The sequence below is a fragment of the Natrix helvetica genome (genome assembly GCF_964273705.1).
Source record: "Natrix helvetica genome assembly, chromosome: 1".
Classification (NCBI taxonomy): Eukaryota; Metazoa; Chordata; class Lepidosauria; order Squamata; family Natricidae; genus Natrix; species Natrix helvetica.
Genome location: NC_138548.1, coordinates 350,909,753 through 350,937,244, shown reverse-complemented (window position 1 = coordinate 350,937,244; position 27,492 = coordinate 350,909,753). Strand labels below are relative to the sequence as shown.

Below are 27,492 nucleotides of genomic sequence, written 5' to 3'. Positions count from 1 at the left end.
GCTTGAAATATTGGATTGTAGTTTGTAGAGGAGCCACCAGAGGATGCTGTTTGTGACTAATGTTTGGAGTAAGTGGCAATGGCTTTTTCTTTGAGGGTTGCAAAGCTAACTCTCCAGTTTTGGGCTTCCGAAGGGTCTTTCCCTGACTTGGAACCTGTGTTGGATCTTGCTAGCTTGGTTCCTCCTAAAGGAGTTTTATCTTTTCCAATATTTCATAAGCAATAATCACAAAAAAGCCGGCTCATAACTTTAATCCTTTCAGCTGAACTGCATCTGCCCCGCGGCTGCCACTGCACACACAAAGTAAACTGATGGCGGGATGGTTGGGACCTCTTCCCTGCCCCTCGTTGCCAGGGCAACTTATTAATTAAGGTCAAAGGATCGACTTAGCCAGAGGTCAGATTCTCAGATAACGATCTGACTGCTTTCTTACGCAAATTCGGTTTCCATGGAAACCTTTCCATGAGGCTCTTACAACCACTTAAGCAGTAAGGCTTTCTCTTATTTGGGCAAAGAGGAATTTGCTTTGATTTACTGAAATGGGGTTTTCTTTCTTTGCAAAGTCTGCTTTCAAGCCACCTGCGTTTTGCCTTTCCAACAGCAGATCCGACTGGATAAATTGGGAAAGGGGGGGGCTGTTTTTTCATGCGACTCTCCACCCCTCTTTAGCACATTTTCTTAATCGCAACACAGTCCTTCATCTCAGGAGAGTTAATCAGCCTTTCTCACTGAAATGGGACGTTCCTCTTTTGCTCCAAGAGGGGGTGGAAAAAATCCCGGCAGCTGTTCTCAGTTAAAATGCAAATGGAGTTTGGGATTCAATTTCAACATCTTTTTACTATTCTGCCTTTATTGTTCTGCATGCAGTTAGGAATCTCATTCAGATCAAGTTGATCAAGTTCTTAAGAGAGAGGGGGCACACACATTGCTGCTTCCCCAGTCCACTTGCTATTCAAAAATGACCGGCTATTGTCTCTGCAAGTAGGCAGAATGTCCCAGTGGCCAATCAGAAACGCACATATGGTCACATGTCATGGAACTACATTTCCCATAAGGCAGTCTCTGCCTACATTTCCCAGGAGGTAGTTCCTTAAAGGAGACAGCTCTTAATTCCTATACTATCTATATCAGTGATGGCGAACCTATGGCACCTGTGCCACAGGTGGCACGCGAAGCCATTTGTCAGGCCACGCGAGGCCAGCGCGCATGCTGGCCAGCTGAATTCACCCCTTTTTAAAGCCATTCACCCCTTTTTAAAGCCATTTTTCGCCCTCCCCAGACTCCAGAAGCTTTATAGGAGCCTGGGGAGAGCGAAAAGAGCCTCCCCTGCCCCCCTGGAGGCCCTCCAGAGGCTTCATGAGCTTCCCTGAAGCCTCCGGAGCACAAAAAAACAGCCCTACGGGCAAACCGGAAGTTCAGGAACGGACCTCCGGTTTGCTCGGAGTTTCGTTTTGACTGCTCTGGAAGCTTCAGGGAAGCGTCCTGAAGGTCCCTCAAGCCTCTGGAGTGCTCAAAACGACCCTCCGATCAAACCGGAAGTGACTTCCGGTTGCTCGGAGGGTCGTTTTGACTGCTCTGGAGGCTTCAGGGAAGCCTCCTGAAGGTCCCTGAAGCCTCTGGAGGGTGTCCGGGGAGGGGGGGAGGCTGTTTTCGCCCTCCCCAGGCTCCTATAAAGCCTCTGGAGCCTGGGGAGGGCGAAAAAAGCATGTAAAAATGGGGAGGGGTCGCACCTGTAGTGCACGCATGCACACTGGGGGGTTGCACATTGCATTATAGGTGCAGCACGCCCGCACAAGACCCCCCTGCGCTCCCCCCACTTATGGCACACGAGCCAAAAAAGGTTCGCCATCACTGATCTATATATTGCTGGGGAAGCCCAGAGCACCTACAATCTCTGAAGGCAACTGTTAGGAAATTTCTCCTCAGTTCTAAGGTGCTTCTCTCCTTGGTTAGTTTCCACCCATTGCTTCTTGTTCTACACTCAAGTGCCCTGGAGAATAGCTTGACTCTTTCTTCTTTGTGGCAGTCCCTGAGATAGTGGAACACTGCTATCATGTCACCCCTAGTCTTTCATTTCATTAGGCTGGATTGGGTCTACTTCATAAACCTACTTGGTGATTTGTGACCAGTCCCCTTCTAGCCCAAAGGTGAGTGGTAAAGTTAGTGTAATAGTGGGGTGATCCTGACTCTGGTCCTCCTTCAGATGCAGAAGCTCATGTACACTCCACAGATACATGGACATTAGAGCCTGGTGGCCAAGGAAGCAATCCTGGACACGTCTCCAGAAGTTATAGACCAGCGATGGCGAACCTTTTTTGGCTCGCGTGCCATAAGTGGGAGCGCAGGGGGGGGCGTGTGCAGGCGTGCCACACTCATAATGTAATGTGCTACCCCCCCCAATGCTCATGCGCACACTACAGGTGCGACCCCCCCCATTTTTGCATGCTTTTTTCGACCTCCCCAGGCGCCAGAGGCTTTATAGGAGCATGGGGAGGGCGAAAACAGCCTCCCCCTCCCCCTGGAACCCCTCCAGAGGCTTCAGCAACCTTCAGGAGGCTTCCCTGAAGCCTCCAGAGCAGTCAAAACAACCCTCCAAGCAAACCGGAAGTCACTTCCTGTTTGCTCGGAGGGTCGTTTTAAGCGCTCCGAAGGCTTCAAGGACCTTCAAGAGGCTTCCCTGAAGCCTTCGGAGCGCTCAAAACGACCCTCCGAGCAAACAGGAAGTCCATTCCCGAACTTCCGGTTTGCCTGTAGGGCCGTTTTTTTGTGCTCTGGAGGCTTCAGGGAAGCTTATGAAGCCTCCGGAGGGCCTCCAGGGGGGGGGAAGACTCTTTTTGTCCTCCCCAGGCTCCTATAAAGCCTCAACATCTTCATTAATGATTTGGATGATGGAATAAATGGGGAACTCATCAAATTTGCAGATGACACCAAGCTGGCAGGAATACCCAACACTCCAGAAGGCAGGCTTAAGATACAGAAGGATCTTGACAGACTTGAACATTGGGTGCTATCTAACAAAATGAAATTCAAGAGTGAAAAGAGTAAGGTTTTACATTTAGGCAAGAAAAATAAAATGCACAGGTACAGTATATATGGAACCTCACTCAATAGTAGTAACTGTGAGAGGGATCTTGGAGTCCTAGTGGACAACTGTTTAAATATGAGCCAGCAGTGTGCAGCAGCTGCTAAAAAAGCCAACACAGTTCTAGGCTGCATCAACATTATCATTATCATTTGAACCTTCCTGAAGCTAGGATTGGAGCTGCTGGAGAGAAGGAGGGGGTGAGTCACAAGACAAAGACACTGAGGTGGGGGCCCTTAAACTCCATATCATTTGAACCTTCCTGAAGCTAGGATTGGAGCTGCTGGAGAGAAGGAGGGGGTGAGTCACAAGACAAAGACACTGAGGTGGGGGCCCTTAAACTCCATATCATTTGAACCTTCCTGAAGCTAGGATTGGAGCTGCTGGAGAGAAGGAGGGGGTGAGTCACAAGACAAAGACACTGAGGTGGGGGCCCTTAAACTCCATATCATTTGAACCTTCCTGAAGCTAGGATTGGAGCTGCTGGAGAGAAGGAGGGGGTGAGTCACAAGACAAAGACACTGAGGTGGGGGCCCTTAAACTCCATATCATTTGAACCTTCCTGAAGCTAGGATTGGAGCTGCTGGAGAGAAGGAGGGGGTGAGTCACAAGACAAAGACACTGAGGTGGGGGCCCTTAAACTCCATATCATTTGAACCTTCCTGAAGCTAGGATTGGAGCTGCTGGAGAGAAGGAGGGGGTGAGTCACAAGACAAAGACACTGAGGTGGGGGCCCTTAAACTCCATATCATTTGAACCTTCCTGAAGCTAGGATTGGAGCTGCTGGAGAGAAGGAGGGGGTGAGTCACAAGACAAAGACACTGAGGTGGGGGCCCTTAAACTCCATATCATTTGAACCTTCCTGAAGCTAGGATTGGAGCTGCTGGAGAGAAGGAGGGGGTGAGTCACAAGACAAAGACACTGAGGTGGGGGCCCTTAAACTCCATATCATTTGAACCTTCCTGAAGCTAGGATTGGAGCTGCTGGAGAGAAGGAGGGGGTGAGTCACAAGACAAAGACACTGAGGTGGGGGCCCTTAAACTCCATATCATTTGAACCTTCCTGAAGCTAGGATTGGAGCTGCTGGAGAGAAGGAGGGGGTGAGTCACAAGACAAAGACACTGAGGTGGGGGCCCTTAAACTCCATATCATTTGAACCTTCCTGAAGCTAGGATTGGAGCTGCTGGAGAGAAGGAGGGGGTGAGTCACAAGACAAAGACACTGAGGTGGGGGCCCTTAAACTCCATATCATTTGAACCTTCCTGAAGCTAGGATTGGAGCTGCTGGAGAGAAGGAGGGGGTGAGTCACAAGACAAAGACACTGAGGTGGGGGCCCTTAAACTCCATATCATTTGAACCTTCCTGAAGCTAGGATTGGAGCTGCTGGAGAGAAGGAGGGGGTGAGTCACAAGACAAAGACACTGAGGTGGGGGCCCTTAAACTCCATATCATTTGAACCTTCCTGAAGCTAGGATTGGAGCTGCTGGAGAGAAGGAGGGGGTGAGTCACAAGACAAAGACACTGAGGTGGGGGCCCTTAAACTCCATATCATTTGAACCTTCCTGAAGCTAGGATTGGAGCTGCTGGAGAGAAGGAGGGGGTGAGTCACAAGACAAAGACACTGAGGTGGGGGCCCTTAAACTCCATATCATTTGAACCTTCCTGAAGCTAGGATTGGAGCTGCTGGAGAGAAGGAGGGGGTGAGTCACAAGACAAAGACACTGAGGTGGGGGCCCTTAAACTCCATATCATTTGAACCTTCCTGAAGCTAGGATTGGAGCTGCTGGAGAGAAGGAGGGGGTGAGTCACAAGACAAAGACACTGAGGTGGGGGCCCTTAAACTCCATATCATTTGAACCTTCCTGAAGCTAGGATTGGAGCTGCTGGAGAGAAGGAGGGGGTGAGTCACAAGACAAAGACACTGAGGTGGGGGCCCTTAAACTCCATATCATTTGAACCTTCCTGAAGCTAGGATTGGAGCTGCTGGAGAGAAGGAGGGGGTGAGTCACAAGACAAAGACACTGAGGTGGGGGCCCTTAAACTCCATATCATTTGAACCTTCCTGAAGCTAGGATTGGAGCTGCTGGAGAGAAGGAGGGGGTGAGTCACAAGACAAAGACACTGAGGTGGGGGCCCTTAAACTCCATATCATTTGAACCTTCCTGAAGCTAGGATTGGAGCTGCTGGAGAGAAGGAGGGGGTGAGTCACAAGACAAAGACACTGAGGTGGGGGCCCTTAAACTCCATATCATTTGAACCTTCCTGAATCATATATCTATAAACCAAAATAGCAATAATACATTCTGGATTAGTGTGTTTGAGATTGTGATTTTATTTATTTCAAAATGACTGGCTTAGTTCAATGTAATAGCTGTTTTGCACCTGTCTTTCGCAGTACTCTTTTCAAATTTGGATACTGTCCCCTTTGTAAACAAATTACGAGTCTACATAGGCAGATTATCTATCTAGAATCTGTAATCTGTGCTCTCCAAGCAGAAACTAGGTGTCTACGTCAGCCATTCCACTCTATGGTGAAGCCACACTATCAGCCCCCTCTACCACAAAGATCTTGCAGGAGAAGAGCTGTCTGGACAACTGTGGGATCTGGCAGGTTGAGAGCTGTGAACCATAAACCCAAAGCTTTTGCTGTGACCCAGCAAAACAGATATAGTGCCCTTGCTGACCTTAATGGGGACACTAAAGAGATAGGTCAAGGCAGTTGTGATAATGATGACTCAAATAAGCAGGGGATCGTGGTCCAAAACGAAGAACTTTCTTCGGAAAGGCGAAAAGGGGAACCAGGTATCACACATCAGTCGCAGAAGAAGATCAAGGTATGTAAAAAGAGAAGTCACCTTCTGGTTGGTGATTCAATCGTAAGAGATGTTAATTTAGGAGAGGATAAGGAGGTTTTAAAAGAGGTCAGGTGTCTGCCAGGTGCTACTGCCAGCAGAGACAAGAGGCGTATTCTTAAGATAGTCAAGAATGCAAGTAAGGACTGTGACGTTGATGCTATTATACATCTTGGCACTAATGATCTATCCCAGAAAGATGTACTTTCTGTGCAGAATGATTTCCAGAACTTGGGGTATGAACTTAATAGTATAGGTTGTAGGCTTATCTTTTCAGAGGTTTTACCTGTATATAAGGAACAAAAAGGGAAGGGCCAGCGTGTAGCAGAGTTTAATGTTTGGCTAAAGGAGTGGTGTAAAAGGGAAGGCTTTGGTTTTATTAGTCATGAAGCCTGTAGCTGGTCCAATGAAAAACTGTACAAAAGAGATGGGTTGCACCCATCCAAGAAAGGAACTGAGTTACTTGGCATTAAATTCACAGATTTTCTTGATAAACATTTAAACTGAAGAGCGGGGACAGAGAATTAATAGATACAGAACATCTCTGTCCCCAGCAAACTAAAATTCATAGGGTTATAAATGCATGTAACATAGATGTGTGTGTGGGTAAGATTATCACTCCTGCTGTCAAGCAAAACCAAGCATGTAATAGTGATTGTCATACCATGTGCATGAATCACACAAGTGGCAAGAAAATAGGGGCAGTCAGGCATAATACAGGTTATGTAGACAGTAAACACAAGGTCAATCAAAATGGACTCAAATGTCTATATACCAATGCACAGAGTATGAGGAATAAACAGGGAGAATTAGAAATTCAAGTAAAAGAGGGCAGATATGATATTATTGCCATTACAGAAACTTGGTGGGATGAAACTGACAAATGGAACATACAGCTAGAAGGATTTAAATTACTTAAAAGAAATAGACCAAATAAAAGAGGAGGTGGAGTTGCACTATATATAAGAAATAACTATGTCTCTACAGAAATAGAGCACAACAATAATGAGAACTATCTTGAATGCATTTGGGTCAATATTAAAGGTTGTGGGGGAAATGACATTGCCATAGGTCTATACTACAGGCCACCCAACCAAGCAGAGGAAGAAGATGAACTTTTTGCTAGTCAGCTAACTAAGGTATGTAGGAAGCACACCACAATAGTAATGGGAGATTTTAACTACCCTGACATCAACTGGGAAACAAACTCTGCACCAAGTGGAAGATCCAACAGGTTCCTAACAAACCTAGCAGACAACTTTGTTTTCCAAAAAGTAGAGAAGGAAACAAGGGGATCAGCCATACTGGACTTAATTCTCACTAACAGAGAGGAAATGATAGAAGGTGTTGAAGCCATAGGAACCCTGGGGGCAAGTGACCATGCAATATTGGAATTCAACATTATCCAAACACAAGTAGTAGAACAAAGTCAAACTAGAGTCTTGGACTTTAAGAAAGCTAATTTCAATAAACTTAGAGAGAGCTTGGGAAAAATTCCATGGATGAGAATCCTCGAGGAGAAAACAACTCAAGAAGCTTGGGAAATTTTGAAAAATGAGATTAGAAAAGCCCAGTCTAACACAATACCAATGAAGAAGAAAAACAACAGCTCCCAAAAGAAACCAGCATGGCTGCATAAACAACTATCTGACAAACTGAAAGACAAAAAAAGTAAGTATAAAAAGTGGAAGGAGGGGGACATAACTAAGGCAGAATATCAGCAAATAGCCCGAGCCTGTAAAGATGAAGTGAGGAAAGCTAAGGCTCACAATGAAGAAAGGCTTGCCACAAAAGTAAAAATTAACAAAAAAAGCTTCTTCCAACATGTTAAAAACAAGAAAAAAGTTAAGGAAACAATTGGTCCATTGCTAGGAGAAAGTGGCAAGAAGGTGACAAGCAACAGGGAGAAAGCAGAACTATTTAACTCATGTTTTGCATCTGTCTTTACACAAAGGGATAAAACAGTCCAACCTATCAAAAGCAGCACCACAAAATTAGGAACACAAATTGAAATAGGGAAGAAAATGGTAAGTGAGCACCTGTCTACCCTAGACGAGTTCAAATCACCAGGACCGGATGGATTACAAACCAGAGTTCTGAAGGAACTAGCAGACGAGATCTCAGAACCACTGAATTATATCTTTCAGAGATCCTGGAACACCGGGGAACTACCAGAGGACTGGAAAAGAGCTGATGTGGTTCCCATCTTCAAAAAAGGGAAAAAATTAGATCCAGGAAACTACAGACCTATCAGCCTAACCTCAATACCAGGAAAGATTCTGGAAAAAATAATCAAGAAACGAATTTGCGAACACCTAGAAGCAAACAAAGTAATAGCCAAAAGCCAACATGGATTTGTCAAAAACAGATCATGCCAGACTAATCTTATTGCATTCTTTGATAATGTGACAAAATTAGTGGACCAGAGGAATGCCGTTGATATAGTTTACTTGGACTTCAGTAAGGCTTTTGATAAGGTAGACCATAACCTACTACTAGATAAAGTAGAAGAATGTGGGTTAGACAGCATCACCACCAGATGGATTGGTAACTGGCTGACCAACCGCACTCAACGTGTAGTTCTCAATGGAACTGCATCTACATGGAGGGAAGTATGCAGTGGAGTACCCCAAGGCTCTGTTTTAGGCCCAGTACTCTTCAACATCTTCATCAATGATTTGGATGAGGGAATAAATGGGGAACTCATCAAATTTGCAGATGATACCAAGCTGGCAGGAATAGCCAACACTCCAGAAGATAGGCTTAAGATACAGAAGGATCTTGACAAACCTGAACATTGGGCACTGTCTAATAAAATGAAATTCAATGGTGAAAAGAGTAAGGTTCTACATTTAGGCAACAAAAACGGAATGCACAGGTACAGTATAGGTGATACCTTACTCAGTAGTAGTAACTGTGAAAGGGATCTTGGAGTCCTAGTGGACAACCATTTAAATATGAGCCAGCAGTGTGCAGCAGCTGCCAAAAAAGCCAACACAGTTCTAGGCTGCATCAACAGAGGGATAGAATCAAGATCACGTGAAGTGTTAATACCACTTTATAATGCCTTGGTAAGGCCACACTTGGAATACTGCATTCAGTTCTGGTCGCCACGATGTAAAAAAGATGTGGAGACTCTAGAAAGAGTGCAGAGAAGAGCAACAAAGATGATTAGGGGACTGGAGACTAAAACATATGAAGAACGGTTGCAGGAACTGGGTATGTTTAGCTTAAGAGAAAGAAGGACTAGGGGAGACATGATAGCATTATTCCAATATCTCAGAGGTTGCCACAAAGAAGAGGGAGTCAAACTATTCTCCAAAGCACCTGAGGGTAGAACAAGAAGCAATGGGTGGAAACTAATCAAGGAGAGAAGCAACTTAGAACTGAGGAGAAATTTCCTGACAGTGAGAACAATTAATCAGTGGAACAGCTTGCCTCCGGAAGTTGTGAATGCCCCAACACTGGAAGTCTTTAAGAAGATGTTGGATAGCTATTTGTCTGAAACGGTATAGGGTTTCCTGCCTAGGCAGGGGGTTGGACTAGAAGACCTCCAAGGTCCCTTCCAACTCTACTATTGTATTGTATTATTAACAGAGGGATAGAATCAAGATCACGTGAAGTGTTAATACCACTTTATAATGCCTTGGCAAGGCCACACTTAAAATACTGCATTCATTTCTGGTCGTCATGATATAAAAAATATGTGGAGACTCTGGAAAAGTGCAGAGAAGAGCAACAAAGATGATTAGGGGACTGGAGGCTAAAACACGAAGAACGGTTCAAATCTTGCAGAATCTCAAGCAGCAGGGCCCAATCAGAGAAAAGCTTTGCCAAGTCACCATTTACATCAGATACCAGACAGGATATTGTTCTTATAACCCAGCTCCTAATAGCCATCCTGTGGGGGTGAGAACTACGCTCTCATATCCAAGATAGCAATAGCACTTAGACTTATATACCACTTCATAGTGCTTTACAGTGGGGGTCTCCAACCTCCAACCATGGACTGGCACCAGCATTCCGTGGCATTCCAGAAACTGGGCTACGTAAACAAGCGAAACCCCGCCTGTGGGATGCAGGCAGCATGCAAAACCAGGATAATGAAGGGAAAAGTTTAGGAAGCATTGAGTTAAGCAATCTTGCAGGACGAAGTTCACGTCATTCACAGAGATCCCACTTTAATGAATTTGCTAATGAATGACAGCTAGAGTTTTCCTTCTTCAATTTTTGGTAATCAATCACATACACCCTTTTACCATCATTGATGTTGCCGGCATTAAATCTGAAATAAGATTAAAACGTCAATGGAAATCTTTCCTCCTGGATCTTGCAATCTTGAATAGAAACTTGACAGTGTGACTTATTTTTTTTTAATTAAAAAAAAAAAACAGAGCTAGGTTGACAGAATAGAAGCCATTGCCACAAGACGTTGCTCTTCATGTCATCCCCATTGTAATCCTGCAAAGTTTATGAATCCCTTTTAAATACAGATTAGATTTTAACTGTGATGTTCTTTAGGTAAAGGTTCCCCTCGCACATGTGCTAGTCGTTCCAGACTCTAGGGGGCGGTGCTCATCTCTGTTTCAAAGCCGAAGAGCCAGCGCTGTCCGAAGACGTCTCCATGGCCATGTGGCCGGCATGACTAAACGGCGAAGGCGCTTACCTTCCCACCAAAGGTGATCCCTATTTTTCTACTTGCATTTTTACAAGCTTTCGAACTGCTAGGTTGGCAGAAGCTGGGACAAGTAATGGGAGCTCACTCTGTTATGCGGCGCTAGGGATTTGAACTGGCCACCTTTCTGATCGACAATCTTAGCATCTTAGCCATTGAGCCACCCCGTCCCCGTGCTGCCTTTTATTTCTGCCAAACCTCATCCCAATGAAAGCAATTTCTTTTAAAGGGTGGGAGACCCAGAAACCAATTCATCATTTCAGAAGGTCACCCTAACTTTTGAGGACTCCTGGGGAAAAAAGCATGTAAGGTAGAGGTCCCCAAACTCTGGGCTATGAACCAGTACCGAGCCACGGCCTATTAGAAACTGGGCTGCACAAGCGAAGTAAGCTTCATCTGCGCATGCGCAGCAGCTAGGTAGCTCGGGAAACTACACCCTGCCTCTCTAGTACCAGTTTCAGGTGCCCCCAAAATTGGGGACAGCTAAAGTAAGACACAATGTGAATATGAATCACAAACTTAGTTCACTATGCTGTAAATGCCGCTTTGGAATGGATGTTCAACTCAAGTCATAATTTGTTCTTTAAAAAATCTTTCACTGATCTAAACAAGAAATTAACTCGGTCCCTTTCCTGTGAAATATATATATATATTTTAAATGTCTTTATTCTGGAAATAAATTAGGATCTGATCTTGCATTTAGAAGATGTATGTAACTCCTGTTAAGGGCTAGGAAAGGACATTAACGGATTAGGAGTGCTGAAGGATGCTGCATCCCAAATTTTGGCCCAAAGGCAGGCAAGGGAGAGATTGGGGATTCCTCAACAACGACAGGTCATCTGTTGGCCAAACTAGAGAGACGCCCTCAGTCACGTTGAACTCCGAAGTGAAGTTCAAAATATTTCTCAGAGTCTTTCAGGCTGGCCTTCTCCAAAGTTCCCCAACAAGGCCCCCACATCAGCCAGGGCGTTCTGGATGTTTCCGGCTAAGTAAGTGGCATTGGTTTCCTCACAGCAGTTGAAGGCGGTGACGGCAAAATTAACATGGTTAGGCAAAGGGTTGTAGCAAACAGCGTAGCCATCAGGCACGAGGGGCCCGTAACACATGATGCAGTCTGTGCGGGAAGCGACCTGAAAGACAAAGGAAAGTGGGATCAAAAAACCCCATCTGAATACAGGTGGTCCTCTGGCTTACGACCATAATTGAGCCCAACAATTTCTGTTGTTAAGTGAAACATTAATATTAAGTGAGTTTTTGTCAAGGTGATAATTTAAGAGCTGACCAGCTGATGCAATGATGGGAATGAGTCAGCAGGGTCTTTGGCTGTTATCCCCTTAAGAGCCTGTTTGTCCGTCTATCGAGTTTCTTCCATGCTGTAATTGCTGTTTGTTTAGATACTGCTTGTAGCACATGTATGTATAGTATTTCTATATTCCTATTGTAGATAAAAAACACTATTTGATACAAACAATGTGGATGGTACTTGTTCCTGGGTTGATACATGCAATAGACCTGTGCACACTCTGACAGTTTTGCCCCATTTTGTGATTTTTCTTGTTAAGCAAATCACTGAAGTTGTTAAGTTAGAAACACAGTTGTTAAATGAATCTGGCTTCCCCATTGACTTTGTTGGTCAGAAGGTCCCAAAAGGTGAAAACATGATTGCAACTCATAAATATGAGTCAGCTGCCAAGCATCAGAATTTTGATCATGTGACCTTGGGGATGCTGCGATGATCATAAGTGTGAAAAACGGTCATAAGTCACTTTTTCCCCCAATCCCGTTGCAAACAAAGAATCTCTTCTGGAGCTGTTTTTCTCAGCAGCCTTGTCTCACAATTGCTTCCTGAAACTGACCGGACCTTAATCAGTTTCACACTGGCATTTGTTGTGGGAAAATGAATGCTTCATTAGCATATATTACCATTGTATTTGCCAATGGTCGCTATCCAAGACAGTCAACAAACAGGGACTACCTGTACGGAGAATATCATAACCTGAGCAATACAGGGATATAGCAAAGAGGTACAAATTTGGAGCTGGTACCTGTCCTGTGGAGAGTTTCCAGTATGAAGCCAGGGTGTAGGAAATATCCATGAAAAGCTCCGGCACATGGAAGCCGTCCGCTATGGCCTCCATTTTCAGTCCAAGCAAATGGCAGTCAATGCCTTGTCCATCCAGAGCCTGCAAGACAGTGCACAAAATCAGCTATCCCTGGAAACTGGTTTGAACTCAACACGCACTAAACCAGGGCTCTCCAAACCTGACAACATTTTTAAGATGTGGGGACTTCCAACTCCCAGAATTCAACTCTCACGTCTGGCTGAGGAATGCTGGGGGTTGAAGTCCACAAATCTTAAAAGTGGCCACGTTTGGAGATCCCTGGCTTAAACCATGTTTATTAACCACCTGGTGTTTTTATACTGTATGTTAAGCCAAAGGGAAATGGGCATTGCCAACTTCAATGCTGACTTGAAGACATTGGGTATGTTTAGCTTAAGAGAAAGAAGGACTAGGGGAGACACGATAGCAGTGTTCCAATATCTCAGGGGTTGCCACAAAGAAGAGGGAGTCAAACTATTCTCCAAGGCACCTGAGGGTAGAACAAGAAGCAATGGGTGGAAACTAATCAAGGAGAGAAGCAACTTAGAACTGAGGGGAAATTTCCTGACAGTTAGAACAATTAATCAGTGGAACAGCTTGCCTCCAGAAGTTGTGAATGCCCCAACACTGGAAGTCTTTAAGAAGATGTTGGATAGCCATTTGTCTGAAACGGTATAGGGTTTCCTGCCTAGGCAGGGGGTTGGACTAGAAGACCTCCAAGGTCCCTTCCAACTCTACTATTGTATTGTATTGTATTGTATTGTATTGTATTGTATTGTATTGTATTGTATTGTATTGCATTGCATTGCATTGTATTTATTGTATTGTATTGTATTGTATTGTATTGTATTACAAATAAATATTCCTACCAAACACTACAGGGAGATAAGTTACCTGCTCTGTCAGGGTGCTGTGGAATTCAACTGCTTCTTTCAGGAGAGATAATCTTTCAGGGGCCTAGTGAAGAAAAAGAGACGTGGATTTTAGATACCAGGAGAGGCCTGGAACGTTCAGAGTAGGGTTTCCGGCTTGAGCAGGGGGGGCTGGACTAGAAGACCTCCAAGGTCCCTTCCAACTCTGGTTCAAATAAAATAAGAGACTTGATGAAGTGGGTTGTCACCCCAACCTTAAAAAAAAAAAAGACCACCAAGGTGGAAAGCTGAATACCTGGCACTTCTCGTTATCCATGGCCTGGGCGAAGGCCAGCACAGCCGAGGTAGCAGAGCGTATGATTTCTGACCGGCCCTGATGGAAGCGACGAAGCGAGGCTGTCTCTGCGGTGGGACACAATTGCCCGTGTGCTCTAGGAGGGGTAAGGGGGAGGAAAGGTGAGTTGTAATACACACCCTGTGTGCACTTATGCCTCCTAGGTGAGAAACTCTATGTGGACAAAAGGAGATTTCCCCCCTCCTATTGAAAAAGTTCTGTGTAAGGACTTGCCTCTCCTGTCCCCTCAAGAAAATAGAACTCTTGAAGCAGGCAGCATTTGAAAAAGAACTTTTAGGGGGAGATAGCGATAGCAAGGAGAATAGGCAGGATCTAAAAGTTCCCGCTCAAAAACGGTTAGCTTAAAACTTGTAGAAACCCCTCCCCTCTGTCCAGTCCGAGGTGAGCCAATGCACAGGTGCAGAGGCGGGTTGTCAATTTTTACTACCAGTTCAGGCGCGCTCCCACGTGCGTGCGCTGCTTCTGCGCATACATAGAAGCGTCTGGGTGGGTGGGGGGAGCCTCCCGCCACTGCTACTACCGGTTTGGCCAATCTGGACTGAACCGGCAGCAATCCGTCTCTTGCAGAGGTGTGAAGTTGTTGTGAGAACTTTGAGCTAAGAAGGTGACACTTACTCATCCCCCCCCCCCCCGGACCTGAGAGAAAACAGGGTCTCAGGCTCATCCCTCCCTGCTCCCATTTTCCCAGGAAGGTACATCAAAGTAAAGGAAAGACCACAAACAAGATAATAAAATATCACCAGGTCTCCTCCCACCAGAATGGCAGCATCTCGAAAGGGATCTATGGGGACCTGACAGGTTGACTGTGGTTCCCAACATTTTCTATGACACACCCCCCCCTTCCCCCCACCCCAATATCCCTAGGAAATGTCTATGGAGATCCTCAGTCATCCAGGTAATGGCTGTCCCAAAGGTGCTTTTTCAAGAGGCAACTGGACTTTCGGGTTTTTTTTTTTTGAAGACGTTTCGCTTCTGTTGTGGGCCACCAGAGCTGGCAGCAGATTCGGACAGTGAGGAGGTTGGGGAGGAACATGGTCCAGTTCTGGAGTCTGGGGAAGGCTCTGATGAGGGCTCTGTGTCGGAGGCAGAGAGGGAGCCAGAGCCGTCAGACATTTCCCAGCTGCCTTTGGCGTTGGGGAAGAAGAACAGCTGGGGCCTGTTACAGATGCGCGTATGCGCAAAGCTGTCATGAGAGGAGAACAATTGAGTACCAGGAGCCGACTCAGAAAGAAAGGCACACGTGGACATTGAGTGGGCCCTTTCCTGGCTGGGGAATAAATAGAAGCAAAAGGGGAGTGGTGTCGTCGGAGACAACCGTTCGGCTTTATTTAGGAAGATTTGCTCATGGTGATTCGTGTCTCAGTCACTGCTTGAGAGAGTTTAATTTACAGCTTTGTGGCTGGAAGCGCCCAGCCTGGCAATTATCCAAGTAATGATAAGGTCTGTACTTCAGTTAACGCCTTGGAAGGATTATTGCCTGGACTTTTCTGTGCGTGAATGCCATGAATTCATAGTAGTTAAATAAAGAGGGGGTTTTTTCGGGACAAGGGGTTCTGTTTCTTGGTTCTGCTAAGGCTGGGTCAGAACAGCTTCTCATCCAAGAAGCTTCCCAGAGCTGAAGAAGCTTCTTGGATGAGAAGCGAAACATCTTCAAAGAAAAACGGGAAAGTCAAGTTGCCTCTTGAAAAAAAGCACCTTTCGGACTTCCCTAGGAAATATTTCATTTTATTTATTTATCTACAAACAGCCCTTGACTTACAACCACAATTCAGCCCCAAATTTTCCAATGGTAAGCAAGGGAATTGTTAAAATGAGTTGCACCCCGTTTTATGGCCCCTTTGCCACAGTTGTTAAGCGAACCAGCGCAGTTGTTAAATGAATCTTGGGGTTATGAAGTGAATCATAACCCCAAGATTCCCGCATTGATCTGACTTATCGGAGACTAGCTGGGATGTTACAAATGGGAATCACATGCTCCCGAGACACTGCAAACGTCATAAATGTGAGTCAATCGCCAAGCATCCCAATTTTGATCATTTGACCGTGGACATCAGTGGTGGGTTGCTCTTACCTTCGCTAACAGTACGCTGCTCGTGGTCCGTTTGTGCACACGCCAGACATGTGCTGTGAGCACGCCTGAGACGTGTGCTGCGCAAGCATGCGCACTCCACCACCCCTGTGACACCCAGCTGCTCATCGGAGGTTGTGAAGGCACCGCACGCTATGCGTGCATGTGCAATTGGCCCGGTTGCCTTAAAAACAGATAAGGAACGCGGGAGGGCGGGTGGGCCAAACGAGCCACTGTACCAGTACAGTGGCCGCTCCTTCCGACTACTACCGGTACGGCCGTACCGGCCGGAACCTACCACTGGTGGAGATGCTGCAATGGTCGTAAGTGTGAAAAACAGCCATAAGTCACTTATTTCAGTGCTGTTGTAACTTTAAACATCACTAAATGAATAGCAACAGCACTTAAGATTTATATACCGCTTCACTGTATAAGTGGTTTACAGAGTCAGCCTATCGCCCCCCACAAACTCATTTTACTGACCTTGGAAGGATAGAAGGCTGAATCAACTTGAGCCAGTCAGAATCGAACTGCCGAACTGCAGTTAGCAGAAGTAGTCTGCGGTACTACGTTCTAATCCCTGCACTACAGCGTCTCTTTAATTGTTGTAAGTCGAGGACTAACTATTTAAAACATTTACATAGCTGCCCATCTTCCAGCCAATCATGAAGTTCACACCGCCTTTAAAAGTCGTCGTGAGGTATGGCTCACCACTAACGACACACAAAACCATTCTTAAGTCGCACCCGCTGAAAATCCATCCCCAGGCACCCGAGATTGGGAATTCTGGCCCCTGAGATGCTGGATCCTACCCTTGTCCTCTCACTTCTCCGAGCCATCCTTTGACTCCATCTGCCAGCTCACCTGTAATGCGCCAGCTGCAGCACCACCTGCATGACCGAGTCAGGCCTCAAATTTTGGCTTTTGAGAAACTCCTTCCCAAAGCCGTCGTAGGTGAAACAACGGATGTCCAGGTCGCTGATGAGGCTGAAACAGAGGAAGATTCAGAGCTCAGGCAGATGCAAGTGTCAGATGTAGAGAAACGATTCTCTCCTGCGGACCATTGATGGGATACCTATGGTGTCGCCTATTGAGGCCCGGCCTACCCCCTTCCCCATAGACATTTTACATGTGTTTGACGTTACAGTATTTTGACGTTACAGTATTTTAATTAAAAGCAACTATAGAGGGAAGTCTGCAGCCACAAAATAAAACACCATCAAATGAAAAAAAAAAAACTAAAATTAACCCTTTTGGGAGATAGGGTTACCCTGGATTGCCATCTGTCAGAAATGGCATAGGGCAGTGATGGCAAACCTATGGCACGCGTGCCACAGGTGCCACATGGAGCCATTTGTCAGGGCACGCGAGGCGCTGCCCTGTCAGCTGGCCAGCACACATGCGCGCACTGGCCAGCTGAGTTCACCCTTTTTTAAAGCCATTTTTCGCTCTCCCCAGGCTCCAGAGGCTTTATAGGAGCCTGGGGAGGGCGAAAAGAGACCCCCCCCCCGGAGGCTTCATAAGCTTCCCTGAAGCCTCCGGAGCGCAAAAAAATGGCCGTACAGGCAAACCGGAAGTTCGGGAACGGACTTCCTGTTTGCTCGGAGGGTCGTTTTGAGCGCTCCGAAGGCTTCAGGGAAGCCTCTTAAAGGTCCCTGAAGCCTTCAGAGTGCTTAAAACGACCCTCCGAGCAAACAGGAAGTGACTTCCTGTTTGCTCGGAGGGTCGTTTTGACTGCTTTGGAGGCTTCAGGGAAGCCTCCTGAAGGTCGCTGAAGCCTCCGGAGGGCTTCCGGGGGGCGGGGGAGGCTGTTTTTGCCTTCCCCAGGCTCCTATACAGCCTCTGGAGCCTGGGGAGGTTGAAAAAAAACATGCAAAAATGGGGGGGGGGGTCGCGCCTGTAGTGCACGCATGAGCACTGGGGGGGTCGCACATTACATTATCAGTGTGGCACGCCTGCACACGCCCCCTCCCCCGCGCTCTCACTTATGGCATGCGAGCCAAAAAAGGTTCGCCATCGCTGGCATAGGGCCTCCTCCTTGGGCTAGGTCATTGGTCACCAACTGGTGGTCCATGAGAAAATGTTTGCATTTTTTTATATTGCACTAAATCAGGGATCCTCAAACTACGGCAATTAATCCCGCTCGCTGACAGGATGTGGTCCTTCAGCCACTTAGCTTGGCCTCCTGTTCAATAGCTTCCCTCCCTCCCTGGGAATCCAGGCACTTCAACGTGTGGTGCGCGAAATTTGTCATCTGGGCTTCTTGAGAGGCGAAGTTTGCAGGGGGCCGATCTAGCGCCTGGGCTGGCTACAAGACAAACATTCATTCTTGGCTGTATTTGAGATTCTTAGCTGCAGTGGACAGCAAACCTAGGGTTGACCCCGGGCGCTTCTCTCTGCTAACAGGCAGCCAGGTTAAGTGCCCGAAGGACCCCATCCCGTCACTAATTCATATTCGTGGTCCATGGGATTTAAAATTATGAATTTAGTGGTCCTTGAGGTCTGAAAGGTTGGTGACCCCTGGACCAGACGTTCTACAGGTTCCCTTCTAACTCTGTTAATGTGCCTAGAAAAGATAGGAAAGGCAGACAAAAAGAGAAGATGACCAGCAAGAGGGATGGACTCTGTTGTTAAGAGTGGCAATGGAGGCACTATTGGAAGAGCTGAAGGACTTGACTGAAAGGAGCTCATTATGAAGATAAACCCACCCTATCTATATGATTGATAAGATCACTTAATGGTGCATAATCAATCAAGACAACAACAAAAAAGTTCCAGAGCAAAAAACAAAAGAGCCAGTTAGTCCTCGACTTACGGCCACAATTGAGCCTAAAACCTCCGCTGCTAAGTGAAACATTTGTTAATTTTGAATTTTGCCCGACCTTTCATTGTCACAACTGTTAAGTGAACCACTGCAGTTGTTAGGTTAGTAACCCAGTTGTTAAGTGAATCTGGTTCCCCCGAAAGGGGACCCTGGGACACTGCAACCGTCATAAATGTGAGTCAGCTGCCAAGCGTCTTGAATTTTGATCCCTTGACCATGGGGGATGCCGCAACAGTCGTAAAGGTGAAAAGGAGTACGTTTTTTCAGTGGCCTTGTGACCTTGAAACGGTCACTAAACGAACTGCTGTAAGTTGAGGACTACTGGTGTTTTCCCACCCCTTCAGTGGGGCCGACAAGGGGAACTACCAGAAACAGGCCACCCGGAGCACACGCCCTGCTTACTTACACATCCAGGTTCTGCTTTGCACGCTCAAGGTCACGCTTGACTTCCGGAGTGATGGAAAAATAAAGTTTTGGGGGTAACTGTAGGGGGATCATTGGGCTGCGTGTCATGATTGGATCTTTGCTAAGGGAAAAGAAAGGGAGGAAAGAGGCATTACATTTACATTCTTTTTTCATGTTTTTCTTTTTAACAATGACTTCTTATATACAATACAATACAATAATACAATAGCAGAGTTGGAAGGGACCTTGGAGGTCTTCTAGTCCAACCCCCTGCCTAGGCAGGAAACCCTATACCAGGCATGTCCAAAGTGCGGCCCGGGGGCCAAATGTGGCCCTTTTTCAAATTTCAAGCGGCCCGCAGCCTCTTCTCCCCACTGGAGTTATTTGTTTAGTCTTTCATAAAATACTGTATTTTTCGAAGTATAAAGATGCATCTTTTTCCCCTCAAAAAAAGAGGCTAAAAATCTGGGTGCATCTTATACACTGAATACAGCATTTTTTGCCTCCCAAAACTCTGCCCCCTTCACCAAAATGGCTGTGCATAGCCTTTAGGAGGTTTTCAGAGTGCTCCTGGGGGCTGTGGAGGGCATAAATGAGCAAAAAACGGGCCATTTTTTGCTCAACTTTGCCCCCCCCCCAGCCCCCAGGAGCACTCTAGAAGCCTCTTAAAGGCTATTCATGCCCTTCAAAAAAAAAAAAGGCCCATTTTCGTGGGAGAGTGCAAAAACTTTTTTTTTAATTTGCCTCTTCAAAATCTTGGTGCGTCTTATACTTCGAAAAATACGGTAGTCAATTCGCATTTAATGTTAAGGGTTCAAAGAATGTCAGGCTGAATGATCGGCCCCACACATTTTCACCTCACCAAATCTGGCCCTCCTCGCAAAAAGTTTGGACACCCCTGCCCTATACCGTTTCAGACAAATGGCTATCCAACATCTTCTTAAAGACTTCCAGTGTTGGAATCTGTTTTTTTATATTTTTATAAGCAATATAAAATATATAATATATTTTTATAAGTTTTTATACAGGGGGCTGCTTTTGCTGATTGTTGCACGACGCCCAGAGCTGCTTCTCTTGAGATGGGCGACCATATAAATGTGATTAATGAATAATAAAGGTGAATAATTAAAATTCTCCCCAAAGGTGCTTTTTTTTTCAAGACGCCACGGGGCTTTCTGGTTTTTCTTTGAAGGCGTTTTTTTTTAAATATTTTTTTTTTCTTTAAAAAAGGCAAAACAACACATACAGAACAAAAGCAAGGAGAAAAACAACTTTCCTCAATTTCATCAAGCACGTCGTTTGGTTGCAGGTTTTTGTGCATCAGTTTTTACAGTTAAAAACAAAGTCACTGGTTACCCATTAAACGTAACTAAATATTTCACTGTCATTTGAGCATTACGTGTTCAGATTACCATTAATATTCTTTCATTTGTGATGACCCTTATTTCCTTGAATCCATCATTATACAATAATACAATAACACAATAGTAGAGTTGGAAGGGACCGTGGAGGTCTTCTAGTCCAACCCCCTGCCTAGGCAGGAAACCTTATACTGTTTCAGACAGATGGCAATCCAACATCTTCTTAAAGACTTCCAGTGTTGGGGCATTCACGACTTCTGGAGGCAACTTCTGTTCCACTGATTAATTGTTCTAACTGTCAGGAAGTTTCTCCTCAGTTCTAAGTTGCTTCTCTCCTTGATTATCTATTAGGTAACGATAAGTCTTTACGTCTTTGAAGACGTTTTGCGTCTTCTGAAGCTGAAGAAGCTTCTGGGACGAGAAGCGAAACGTCTTCAAAAACCCAGAAAGTCCAATTGGCCTCTTGAAAAAAGCACCTTTGGGACAATTCTGACCTAGGCTTCCTGATACAATAAAAAGCACACCATTAGGTCCCCAAAACCCTCTTTTTATTTCAAAGGCTGTGAATTATATTCATTCACAGCCCGGAATGAGTCCCAAATAGTTGGAAGGAAGTTCCACAGTAGGCTGCCAAAGTCCTTCCGGATAAGGCTGATAAGCACCCACATTGATCTCCTTTGAAAACCCTGCCAAAGACTTAATTGGCAATTAGCTTGGCAAGGCCACGCGGAGCAGAGAGTTCAAACGGAGGTTCAGAAGGTAAACTGACCAGCATGAACCAAGTTGCTTCCTACAAAGACTCACGTGCCTTTGCTCCTCCTTTATGTCCTATGGGAGGGGCCAATCACCTCCAAACCTTACTCCCGAGTCGTCCCTTCTGTTTTAACTGTTCTTGCCTTCTGGAAGTTCTGCGCATGCGCACACTGGGAACCAGGGGAAACCTGTTCCTCTGCCTCGCTGCTGTCTGACTCTGGAGGCTCCAGAGCAGAGGTGGGTTCCTGCCAGTTCTAACCTCGTCTATAGAAGAGGTTCCACAAATCTACAGTGTCGTTTAGAACCGGTTCCAGCTCCCTCCCCCCGCCCGTCCGCACATCATCAAGATGAAGAGCGAGAGGAGGAATTCTGGGAGTTGAAGTCCACAAGTCTTAAAGCTGCCAAGTTTGAACACCCCTGGGTTTTTTTTTTCTAAAGGGTTAGGGGTGCAAGGGTCTTGTAACTTGACAGCTTTAAGACTTGCGTGCTTCAAATGCCAGAATTTCTGGTTGCTATTTTGGTTGCTAAGCAAGAGCGTTGTTAAGTGAGTTTCACCACATTTTACAAGTTGGCCATGCCCACCCAGTCACATGGCTGGCAAGCCACTCCCACCCAGTCACATGGCTGGCAAGCCACTCTCACAAAGCAGGCCACACCTACAGAAGAGGTTCTAAAAAATTTTGAAACCCATCACTGCTCCGGAGGCAGCACATACACTATATTGCCAAAAGTATTCGCTCACAACTGATTCTAATTATTTGGATGGGTGAGCGAATACTTTTGGCAATATAGTGTAACTTCCAGATGGCCCTGGCCATCTCTCTGCCTCTGACACAGAGCCCTTGTCCAAGCCTTCCGCAAACTCCAGGACTACCCCATGTTCCTCCCCAACCTCCTCGCTCTCTGACTCTGCTGCCAGCTCCGCAGGCTGCTGGCAGACCACAACAGGGACAACCCTGACCTGGGTGACTGAGAATCTCCACAGACATTTACCCAATTAAAATATACCCTGTGTTATAAGTCTGTAGAGATTCTCAGTCATCCAGGGCATGCTTGTCCCAAAAGTTCTTTTTCAGGAGGCCACTGGACTTTCTTGTTTGTTTGTTTTTTTTCTTCTGAAGACATTTCGTTTCTCATCCAAGAAACTTCTTGGATGAGAAGCGAAACATCTTCAAAAGGAAAAAAAAAAACAAGAAAGTTCAGTTGCCTCCTGAAAAAGCACCTTTGGGACTACCTTTGTTATATAAAAACAACCGTGCCTCTAGCCAGGTTCATATCCTTGAATTAAGCCCTAACTTGGTTTATTTCATTCTGCCATATAGTTATGAGGGGAGCTTAGCATCCCTTGTCACTGGCTATTGAGTTCAGAGCTGCATCTCGAGGACTATGGTCTTCTGAACGCTTTTTGCAGCACCGGTTCGAAATCCGCCCACGGGGGTCAAGTCAGGCTGTCTATCCCCACAGCACCATCTTCTCCCCCAATAAGGGACATTACCAATAATCAAGGACGTAATCGATGACTGTGGCAATCAGTGGCCCCTCAGCGATGGCTTGTTCGTAAAGGACCCCACAGGTGCCATCTTCTCCGATGATGAACTGAGGGACAGGGGAAAAGGACGAGTGGGAAAAATGGAATAGAAATGGTTTGTTAGGCACTGAACAGATAAAATGAAAAAGCTGGGTTCAGCTAGAGCAGGGGTCCCCATCAGGGGTGGTTTCTGGCTGCTACTACTGCCGGTTCGCTCAGGGATGCACCATGCGCATGCGTAGTAATGCTTCTGTGCATGTGTAGAAGCAAAAAACAAGATGGTGGCACTTATGGCGCCATCAAGAGAACTGATTCGGGGGCGTGGCAGGCTGAGTTACTACCTACTTGGTTGAACCGGTCCAAACCGGTAAGAACCCACCTCTGATACCCAACTGTCAGGCCAACGCCCATTACAGTCCGTGGCTGCTTCGGAAGTAGGTCGTTGAAGTGGCGGACTGGCGCAGGCACAGCTCTATTCACCCAAGTTGTGGGCCTTGTGCACACACGCGCAGCTCTACTTATGCGAGCGACGGGACGGCACATGCACACACACACTGACTCTGTTGTGGCCTAGAGGTGGAGCTCTCGCCTCACAATCAGGAGGTTATGAGTTCAATCCTAAGTAGAGGCAGATGTAGGGTCTCCTGCTTGGGCAGGGGGTTGGACTAGATGGCCTGCAAGGTCCCTTCCAACTCTGTTAATCTGACCCACTGCTTGCACAGGCCAATTCCCCCCCCCCCCCCCACCAATCCATAAAGTTGAGCTAGAATCACTGAGTTAGAGGATTCTCTCATCTTTTTTATTTTGGATGATGAAAAAAGCAGAATAAAATAACATGTATTCCCAAATAGTTTTTAAATGTCTTCCTTGCTTGTCAGTGGCTGACTGCATACCAACCCAAGTTCCTGTTTGTTCGTTTGCTAGGTAGCCATACAGCTTTCTTAAATCTTTTTTTTAAAAAAAACACCCCATGCCATTAAATAGAGATCGGCACAGCACACAGGCCAAGTCTCGTTCTGTTCATATCAAGAGAAATGGACAAAGCTCCAAATGCTTAAATTTTGATCTAGGATTTGGCCTGGGGAAGCCATCCCATCTTTTTTTCAAAATAATTCTAAAAATGTTCAAAGTTGTTGTGATGCAACAAAACTTGGAAGCTTCTTGAGATGCTTCCTTCTTAAATCTCATGTGATATGGCACAATATTGATTATCCCGGCTTAATTACCAAAAACATGGAATAATAGAGATGAAAGGGACCCTTGGAGGTGTTCTAATCCAACCCCCTGCTCACGCAGGAGACCCTATATCCGGGATGTTCAAACTATGGCACGCATGCCACAGGTGGCATGCAGAGCCATCTGTCAAGGCATGCGAGGTGTTGCCCTTTCAGCTAGCCAGCTGAGTTCAGCCTTTTTAAAGCCATTTTTCTCCCTCCCAAGGCTCCAAATGTTTTATAGGAGCCTGGGGAGGGCAAAAACAGCCTCCCCTTCCCCCCGGAGGCCCTCTGGAGGCTTCAGGAGCCTCCATGAAGCCTCCGGAGCGCAAAAAATGACCCTATGGGTAAACTGGAAGTTCGGGAACGGACTTCCAGTTTGCTCGTAGGACCGGTTTAAGCCCTCTGGAGCCTTCAGGGGCCTTCTGGAGGCTTCCCTGAAGGCTCCGGAGGACAAAAAAAAAAAGGAAGTCACTTAAACCGCCCTACGATCAAACCGGAAGTCCATTCCCAAACTTCCTGTTTGCCCGTAGGGCTGGTTTTTTGCTCTCCGGAGCGCCTCGGGGGGGGGGCTGTTTTCACCCTCCCCAGGCTCCTATAAATCCCCTGGAGCCTGGGGAGGGCGAAAAAAGCGTGCAAAAAATTGGGGCTGTGCCTGTCATGCGCGCACGCACGCTGGGGTGGTCGCACATTGAATTATGGGTGCTGCACGCCCGTGCACGCCCCCCCCTGCGCTCCTCCCACTTATGGCATGCGAACCAAAAAAGGTTCGCCATCACTGCCCTATACCATTTCAGACAAATGTTTATCCAGTCTCTTTTTGAAAGCCTTCAGTGATGGAGTACCCACAGTTTCTGAAGGCAAGTTATATCATTGGCTAATTGCTCTCACCATTAGGACATTTCTCCTTCGTTCTAGGATGTTTCTCTCGTTGGTTAGTTTCCAACCATTGTTTCTTGTTTTGCCTTCTGGTGCTTTGGAAAGTAGTTTGATCCCAATCCTTTGTAGGAGCCCCTCAAATATTGGAACAGTGCAGGGGTGAAATCCAGCAGGTTCTGACAGGTTCGGGAGAACCATTAGCGGAAATTTTGAGTTGTTCGGAGAACCGGCAAATCCCACCTCTGGCTGGTCCCGGTGGGGGGGGGGGGGGGGGGGGAGATTTTGCAGTATCTGCCACGCCCACCAAGCCACACCTTGCCCACCAAGCCACGCCCACAGAACCAGTAGTAAAAAAAAAATAATTTCCCCATTGGAAAGTGCTATTATTCCCCCCCTAATGCTTCTTTCCATTAGACCAGACATTGTCAGAATATTCATGAACTGGCAGAGACATGATAACAAGGTCAGTCAATGAATAGGCATGGTAACAGGTCAGCCAATGAGGCTTATTGGGAAACAGAAACTTAAGTATGAAGTCTGGGCATGGCTTAGCTGCATTAAGCTCTGAAACGAAACTAGTCTGGACTTGTCTGCTGTCTGAAAGAAGTTAATGAATCCTGCTGAATCAGTTATCTGTGTGTGCTTTCTGGATTTGATTTTTGCAACAAACACTGACAGACATACCCAATTACACTTAAGTGTTTTTCGTACATTTTAGCCCCCTAATCAGTATTGCTGCTCTTCTCTGCATGCTTTCCAGTCTTTTTTGTATTGTGGTGACCAGAGTGGGGTCTTACTAAGGCTTCCTAAAACTACTAGAAATTCACGAGGTCTTGATTCTATCCCACTATCGATGCAGCCTAGGACTGCACTGGCTTTTTTGGCTGCCGCCGCACACTGCCAGCTTATATTTACCATATTTTTCAGTGTATAAGATGCACCGGAGTGTAAGACGCACCAAGGTTTTGAAGAGGCAAATTAAAAAAAAAAGTTTTTGCACTCTGCAACCCTCGCAAAAACGGCCTGTTTTTCATGAAAACGGGCCCATTCCCCCCCCAAAAGGGCATTGATAACCTTTAGGAGGCTCATAGAGTGCTCCCAGGGGGTGGGGCCCCAAAAACAAACAAAAAATGGTCCGTTTTTTGCTCATTTCTGCCCTCTCCAGCACCCGGGAGCTCTCTGAAAGCCTCCTAAAAGCTATGCATGGCCATTTTGGTGAAGGGGATGGGGTTTCAGGAGGCAAAAAATGCTGTATTCTGTGTATAAGATGCACCCAGATTTTCCCTCTTTTTTGAGGAAAAAAGATGCATCTTCTACTGCAAAAAATACGGTAAGTGATTGTCCACTAAGACTCTTTCTCACAGTTACTGGCATTGAGGCCAGTGTCACCACATCTATACTTGTACAGTTGGGCTTTTTTCTTACCTAAGTGTAGAACCTTACTTTGATCTATATCTTTATCTTTTTAACCTTACTTTTATTTATTACTGTACAACTGAGGCTCATGTCCCTTTAGGCTTCCAAACTGCAGCCTAATTCACATCCTACTTTGATTCTCACCTGCAGCGTCTTGTCGAACCAGCGATTGCCACTGTTGGAGTAGCTCCCTCCACCGTGCAGCATCTGAGCTGCTAAACGGCTTGGAGCGTGAGCATCGGAGACCTTCAGGATAGGGGCATCCAGACAGACGGTGAAGAGGCTACGTTGGATCTTGAGAGCGGATTCCTGGTTCAGCTTGTCTGGAACAAGAAATACCCGATTTAATTCCCGACATGGTTGTGTTGTCGCACAGCACAGAGTTCAAACTCATTCTCTGGAGGGGGAAAGGGGGTCAGAAAAGGGGGTGACACCTTAAAAAAATCATTCCTTTTTTCCTTTAAAGGTAAAGGTTCCCCTCGCACATATGTGCTAGTTGTTCCTGACTCTAGGGGGCGGTGCTCATCTCCGTTCCAAAGCCAAAGGGCAGCGCTGTCTGAAGATGTCTCTGTGGTCATGTGGCCGGCATGACTAAACGCCGAAGGCGCCCGCAACGCTGCTACCTTCCCATCAAAGGTGGTTCCTATTTTTCTACTTGCATTTTTACATCCATTCGAACTACTAGGTTGGCAGAAGCTGGGACAAATAACAGGAGCTCATTCCGTTGCCTGGCGCTAGGGATTCGAACTGCTGAACTGCCGACTTTCTGATCGACAAGCTCAGTGTCTTAGCCACTGAGCCACCACATCCCGTTTCTTTTCCCTTGCATATAGTTAAAATTAAAGTAAACTGAATATATATTTAATATGACTACACTGTACCTTCCCATCAAATGTTTAATCTTGATTGGTCCAATGATATCATTTGAAATCAAATGAAATCTTCAGACCATGATTAAATATTTGAAAAGAAGGACCAGGGGTGGTGACCTGATAGCAGTGTTCCAATATCTCAGGGGTTGCCACAAAGAAGAGGGAGTCAAGCTATTTTCCAAGGCACCTGAGGGCAGAACAAGAAGCAATGGGTGGAAACTAATCAAGGAGAGA

The 27,492-nt window shown here is 46.2% G+C and overlaps 1 protein-coding gene across 2 annotated transcripts in view; it reads right to left on the bottom strand.

Moving 5' to 3' along the window:
• Positions 1–10,291: 10,291 nt before the first annotated feature.
• Positions 10,292–27,492, bottom strand: part of LOC309382606 (carnitine O-acetyltransferase-like) — a 73,088-nt gene continuing 55,887 nt past the window's right edge. For both annotated transcript variants that reach the window (XM_081934302.1, XM_081934303.1), the window contains exons 7-14: positions 26,531–26,709; positions 22,845–22,945; positions 19,237–19,356; positions 16,871–16,993; positions 13,879–14,014; positions 13,606–13,668; positions 12,655–12,792; positions 10,292–11,739 (exon numbers count right to left, since the gene is read on the bottom strand). In XM_081934302.1, the coding sequence (XP_081790428.1) occupies positions 11,515–11,739; positions 12,655–12,792; positions 13,606–13,668; positions 13,879–14,014; positions 16,871–16,993; positions 19,237–19,356; positions 22,845–22,945; positions 26,531–26,709 (1,085 nt within the window). In that variant the 3' untranslated portion in view covers positions 10,292–11,514. The remainder of the gene's footprint in view (positions 11,740–12,654; positions 12,793–13,605; positions 13,669–13,878; positions 14,015–16,870; positions 16,994–19,236; positions 19,357–22,844; positions 22,946–26,530; positions 26,710–27,492) is intronic.